The following is a 6,532-nucleotide window of genomic DNA, read 5'->3' on the forward strand; positions in this document are numbered from 1 at the left end:
CAAACTCTGGGAATGTGCAACGATAAAAACAAAATAGCAGAAGATGGTAGGAAGGACGCGTTTTTTATTTTTTATTTTTTTTAATTGTAAGGACTTGTTTTCCTCTCCTTCATTTGATGATCTACCACTGGATGGATGGCTTTATAAACATTGGGTGGTACAGTTTGGCTTCATAAATGTCTTGTAACAATGAAAAACTGTGATCCAAATGAAGAGATTACAGGTAGCTGATCATCCAAGTATCAAATCAAGCCTTTACTTGTCATAATATTGGCTGTAACACGTGTATTGCAGGGTTTCATCTCAGAAGAAAAGGTTGTATGGACTATATGTCTATGTGGCTCCCATGGACAAAATTAAAGTACAACATCTTGTTTGTTGAATGAGACATTTATTTAAGGCCAGTCACAGCATTGGCATCTCTCGTTAAAAGCAAGATTAACTGGACAGCTCTGCAAAAACGTGTTTCCACGTGTACACTGATAGAAGGTATTGGCATCCTTGTCATTCTTGTACAAGCCATCGACCTTTCCAGCACAGAAACCTTCTCCAGAGACAGCAGTTGTGGTTGTTTTTGCAGTGGTAGTAGTTATAGTTGTCGTGGTAGTACCTAGATCAGGGAGGGTTGCGTTGGCGACTGGTGGTGGTGTGGTCTCAGAAGGGGCAGGTGGAAATTCTAGCAAATTAAATGAATAGAAAGAAGGACAGGAGGTTATGGGGGGAAGATTTTTCTTAAAAGGAAATAATAACCCAGGCAAATGTTGTTTACCCAAATCCAGAAGAGAGCGGAGATGGCTAATGAGGGGATTATTTCCCTGAGCACAGAACTGTCCAGCAAAGTCATCCAGATCCAGAGACCACACGAATGCTCCTCCATATTTGTTATCTTTCACATACTGTGCCTGTGAAATATCAGTGGTCAGTTTTAAAATGCTAGTTTTGTTTGCTAGTTCAAACATTATTAATTTGTCCTTATAATCACATCATCAGTAACAAAAACAGCTTGAATCAAAAGTAAACCTACAAAATCTGTCCAAAATATAATTTCATTCATGATCCCATCAACCAGATTTAAAAAAAAGGACTTCACCTGACCTGAGATGGCATTTCTACCAACATAACAACTGTAACAAGAGTGCCACCTTCTGCTCAAAGTTATTAAAATCTTTATGTGCCTTTATGTATCATCACCTGTGTCCAGGATCAAGACTTATTTAATAAACTGTACGTAACTCATAACTGGCTCCTAATGATAGCCTTTTATCTAATGTGTTTATCTCTTTAAACATAAATGTGAAGAATAATTTAAATTACCTTGATTTCAAAGCTCTGCCTGTTATCAAAGCCCACCCACTCATTGCCTTTGGTGGCATAGGGCACTTTTTGTTCTTCAATCCAGTTCAAACTGCCACCATGGAGGAAAGTGCAAATCTGTAAAACAAATGAAGAAGAAGAAGAAGAAGAAGAAAAAAAAGAAAATTATACTTAAACATCATAATAATTTGCTATATTTCTGTTTTAAACAAATATGATCTATTATACATATATCATAGTAATTCAAATAATAAATTGCATGTGTTGCTTTGTGTTGACTGACCTCATAGTATGACCAAAATCCAGCCTCTCGCGTGTAAGGCCCAGCAGAGGCAGGTCCGTTGGCTGGTGCTCCTAAACCATTAGCTGCTGATGATGTACGAAATGTGCGGCCATATGTCGGAAATCCAACCAAAAGCTTTTCAAGAGGAGCTCCTTGGTCCCTCCAATATTTCATGGCAAAGTCCTAAAACAACAAAAATGGGCGACATGTTAAAAACAAAGATATTCTTTGATCCATTTACTGACATGAGTGCTGCTGAGGATTCCACTTACCACATTGAAGTAGATGTGGTCGCCCTGATCGACAGAGCTACGGTACAAAGGGCTGTTGTGACCGGTGAATGGATCCCAAGCTCCATGCAAGTCATAGGACATGACATTCAGAAAATCTAGGAACCTGTTAACATGATGAAACAAAATGAATTTGCACATTTATGGTCTTTAAAGTTACAATCTTTAACATTTCACTTTGAATAAAACTCCATTTTTAACATAAATTGTTATTCAGTAAAAAAAAGTCTATTTAGATTCTGTAACTATCTCACAGTCAGTTATCATTCAACAGTACTTTTTGTTGCTATTTAGTGTTTACTGCAATTTATTATTATGTTTATCATTTAGTGTAACTGTAAAAGTATCTGTTAAGAAAATATTTGAGTCTAAAAAATTGCTCTTAGGTCAAAGGAAAGTGCGTCATATTGCACAACATATTGTATTTTATATAACTGCAGACAATGAGCATGACTACTCCAACTTTTCAGCAATATGAACATGTTATACCAGTTGTACCAGATGAAGATGAAATTATTGACCCTTCTCTCAGTATTATTGACATTACAGTAAATGTACAGCCTTTTCTTTTGCTACTCAAGAAGTATTTATTCTCCTGAAACTAGCACTAAAAATCTGTGTGTGCGCTGCCATATCAAAATGGAGTGAAATAAGGATTTTCAACAACACTACATCACGTTAACTTACTTAGTTACATCAGGAATCTCATAACCGTTGTCAATGTTTCCCTTCCCAGCTGCCACTGCAGCTCCGAGCAGCAGCCGCGGCCTTTTGGTCTCAGCCACTTCCTTTTCAAAGGCAGCAATTATTTCCTAAACACACAAGAGAAATGGTCAGATTTAAAGTGTTCAGTTTATTTCAAAAGACTACTCAGGGAACACATATTGGCTAAGTCAAACATATCTTAATAAAAATGCAAAAGATAAAACTCTTGTGCAGCTTCTCTGTTACAGCTGCTGATGGTACATTTCTAAACTGACCTGGCAAAGTAAAGTGAACCTCTTCTTGTCCTCTGGTGGGCTTCCTCTTGCTCCAGGATACTCCCAGTCCAGGTCCAGTCCATCAAAACCATGAAGTCTCAAGAATTTGATGGCTGACTGGATGAAGTGCTGGCGGTTGGCATAAGATGAAGCCATGACGGTAAATCTGTATACATTTACACAAATCAGTGGTTAAATGTTTAGATTCTTACTTTTTATGAAATAGTGTGGTCCAGAAGACAGTTTTTAGTTAGTAGACTTACTGTGCAGTTCCAAAGTTCCACCCGCCAACAGCCAACAGTGTCTTCAGCTGGGGGTTTCTGTGATGCAGATGTGGAAAAAAAGAAGTCTTTGGTTATAGAATGCCACCAGAAAAGTTCTGTATTTACACTATTTATTAAAGTTGCTATGGTTTCACGTCTGCCCTATGAATGAAAGGAGCAGTGCAGCGAGTCATGTTGCACTCATCAGCAACGCAAATTACAGAGAAACAGAGCAAACAATGATGAAACTGAATCTGTCCAAGAAATTCTCAACTACCAACAAGTTTCCATCCATCCGTTTTGTATACCACTTGTGGAGCCTCTCCCAGCAATTAGCAGGCGAGAGGCAGAGTACACCCTGGACAGATCGCCAGTCCATCACAGAAACAAACAACAATTCACACGCATGCACGCAGCAAATAAAAAACATGACAGGCGCATGGAGAGCTCTGTTTTTTTTTTTTTGTTGTTTCTCTCTTTTTTTCCCTTAGAGAAGCTAATTTTAAATGGTTCATGTGTATGTTTTAAGTGTCTTTAGTGAACATTTTCTACAATATTTTAGTTCACTGAATAAAAAATCAGACATAAATGAAATCTAGTAAAATTAGCATTACAATTGAACAAAATAATACTACAATATTTATAAAATTTCCAAGCAGTTTTTCTTGTGTTTCCAGTTTTTTCAGATTGATTGATATTCACCAGTAGAAACTCACTTATTCTTGAGTTCATTGAAGGATTTATAAAGAACATCATCATTCCACTCGTATGGTGACAGCTCATTGGAAGGGCTGATGATTGAGAAGGCATAGATCAAGTGTGTGCAGAGGTTGGGGTCCACGTTTGAAGGTAGATATTTGCCAGCACCTGGTCTGTACTGGGACCAGTTTGTAAAGTAGCACACCAGTTTGGTGGATGACACTTTAGAATAGGAAAGAAATGATTAACATATATTTCTGTTCTTGTGTTAGTTGCAAATATTAGAAAAAATAAATGACAATAGTAATGATTCATACCAATCTGAAGACACAACAGAAGGGACAATCCTGGAAAAAAAGAGAATTTTTTTCTTTAACAAGCCCTTAAATAGGTTAACATCTACAATAAAGTAACTTACCAGCCAAGACTGTTAGTCGCGCCATGATTTTCTTTTTCACCCGAGTCCTCAGACTGAGCTACAACAGTAAAAATGGTTGTTTCATGAGTCATTATTAGATTAAATTGGAGGATTTGCTTTAATAAAATCAATATTATTTGCTTTCATGTAAGAAGCAGTAATGCTGCACACAATACATCCTTTTAAAATAAAGGCTACAAAAACGTCTGCGTGTGAATGATTACCTTTATAAGTGATCTGCTGGTTGTGCCGCTGATCCAACGAGGAATCCCTTTTATAGGCAGGATAACATGGGGACAAAGGCTGCAAGCCAGCGAGTTAAACGCAGCCTTCAGAACAGGATTATTGTCGCTTTGTATTTGGTCACATTAGTCTGTGATGAGCAACGGTCGTATCTGTTTTTATTGCCTGATAAATGTGGAACGGAGCACAAGGTTATGCAAACTTGCCATATTCCAGCAGGAAAGATGACCCTATAAACAGACAAACAGGATTTAGGTTTCCATGGAAATATCAAAATAAATGACTAACAAAAGTGCTACTATAAAGATACTTTAGATAATACAAAGTCACTTTATACTATCTAAAGTTACTTTTAGTGTTGTATATATTACACAATGGCTAATTGTTTTAATTACAGATATTTTTTCTCAGTTCATTAATCAACTGACCAATCCATTAACCAATTAAAAAAAACTCTTCTAAATAATTGTTTTATTTTATTTTGTTTTAATTTAATCTTTTGTCAGATTATATTGATCAAATAAAAAAAAAATTACTTTAGTAGCACTAATGAAAAAAAGAAGGAAGAGCACAATCTGTCACATAATGACCTAAAAAAATTTAAATTATATGAAGTTTATGATTATTCATAATTATAGTTTTTAAGGGGTTAAAAAAAAAAACTGTAAATCAGTCAAATCATTAATCACTGTGACTCTGAAGAAAGCTTTATATTTTCCAAATCTCACCCTGACCTCTGACTTATATATGCAGGATGTTATTAAGGAAAAAAGGGATTTCATTCCTATATCAGTTTAATGTATGCTGATACACAAAATGAAAAAGTAAAAAAAAAAAAAAAAAAAAAAGCATATGGGGCAAATCAAACTGTCTAATGTTTGAAAGACTCTTTTCTTAGATAATTTAAGAAACATTTATTTAATTTGTTTTTTTTTTTTTTTTGTCTCAGTCTTCACCACTTTGGCATTAATAAGTAACAGAAACAAAGCCCTACTGTGCTAATCTCTGCTTTAAACTACTGTTAGTCATTCTTTGAGTCAGAATTATGTAACAATAAGAAAAAATCGATAAAAATATTGCTACAATTATAAGAATTTCAGAGACAACGGTGCAATATAGATATATCTTATATCTTATCTGGAGATAAGATGTCCTTGGTCCTGAGATATTTGAGCCTTTATGATGTTACAAGTAAGACTCCGTGGATCTGGCCAAACAGTCTTCTTTCCTAAGTGACGTTTCTAAGTGACTCAAACGACCTAGATTGTTCTTAGTTTCAGTCGCGATAAGAGATGGTAAAACTCTCTAAATGCTAATAATTCATTACCTCCTTTAGCTTTGGATTCACCACACAAAGAGTCTTTTCTTTCTAATAAAAAAAACAAGATTCCTTGCAGATACAACATTTATTGTAATGTTTGATAATTTTAATTCAGTCTTTTATACTTCAGCCTCAGTGGAAATAAAAACATGACAGATAGGTATCATGCAAATTACCCCACTGTTTGAAAATTATATTTTTCCACAGCTGTAGCTTCACAGGGTGACCAGATTTCAGTGGGTGAAAAAAGAAGATGCTTTAGCAGCGGGAGGGAGAGGGTGTTGGGTGGATGAAGTGTCCATGTGACCATGTGGATACATCCACAGTCAAGGCTACAATAGTATAGCATGCCTTTATTCATCTTTGGGAAATATTATGATAGACTTCTTTGCAAAACACATCTTTACTGAATCTGTATTGCCTACATAAAAGAACAAATTTTCCAATTTCTCTCTCTCTCTCTCTCTCTCTCTCTCTCTCTCTCTCTCTCTCTCTCTCTCTCTCTCTCTCTCTCTCTCTCTCTCTCTCTCCTCTGTTTCATTTTATTTTGAATAAAAATTTAAATAAAGTGAATGCTTAAATGTGTGAACAAAACGTTGTGGCTTTCATTCTATTTTCAGTGTGGTGCTTTAATGTACTCTAAGCAGGTAACTTATGACCAGGTGTTAATTCTTCCTGTGCAATTTTTGTCCCTTTATTAGGCAGTAACAATAAATAAGAT

The 6,532-nt window shown here is 35.7% G+C and overlaps 1 protein-coding gene across 1 annotated transcript; it reads right to left on the reverse strand.

Annotated features, from left to right (window-relative positions):
• Nucleotides 1-395: 395 nt before the first annotated feature.
• Nucleotides 396-4,272, reverse strand: LOC121652270 (acidic mammalian chitinase-like). The gene is made up of 11 exons (XM_042004958.1): nucleotides 4,248-4,272; nucleotides 4,147-4,176; nucleotides 3,847-4,051; nucleotides 3,131-3,187; nucleotides 2,868-3,033; nucleotides 2,575-2,699; nucleotides 1,870-1,993; nucleotides 1,598-1,780; nucleotides 1,315-1,431; nucleotides 770-902; nucleotides 396-676 (listed from the first exon to the last, which is right to left on the reverse strand). The coding sequence occupies exons 1-11, from the start codon at nucleotides 4,270-4,272 to the stop codon at nucleotides 396-398; spliced, it is 1,446 nt and encodes a 481-aa protein (XP_041860892.1).
• Between the last annotated feature and the right edge of the window lie 2,260 nt (nucleotides 4,273-6,532).

This window comes from Melanotaenia boesemani, chromosome 13 (genome assembly GCF_017639745.1).
Source record: "Melanotaenia boesemani isolate fMelBoe1 chromosome 13, fMelBoe1.pri, whole genome shotgun sequence".
NCBI classification, from domain to species: domain Eukaryota; kingdom Metazoa; phylum Chordata; class Actinopteri; order Atheriniformes; family Melanotaeniidae; genus Melanotaenia; species Melanotaenia boesemani.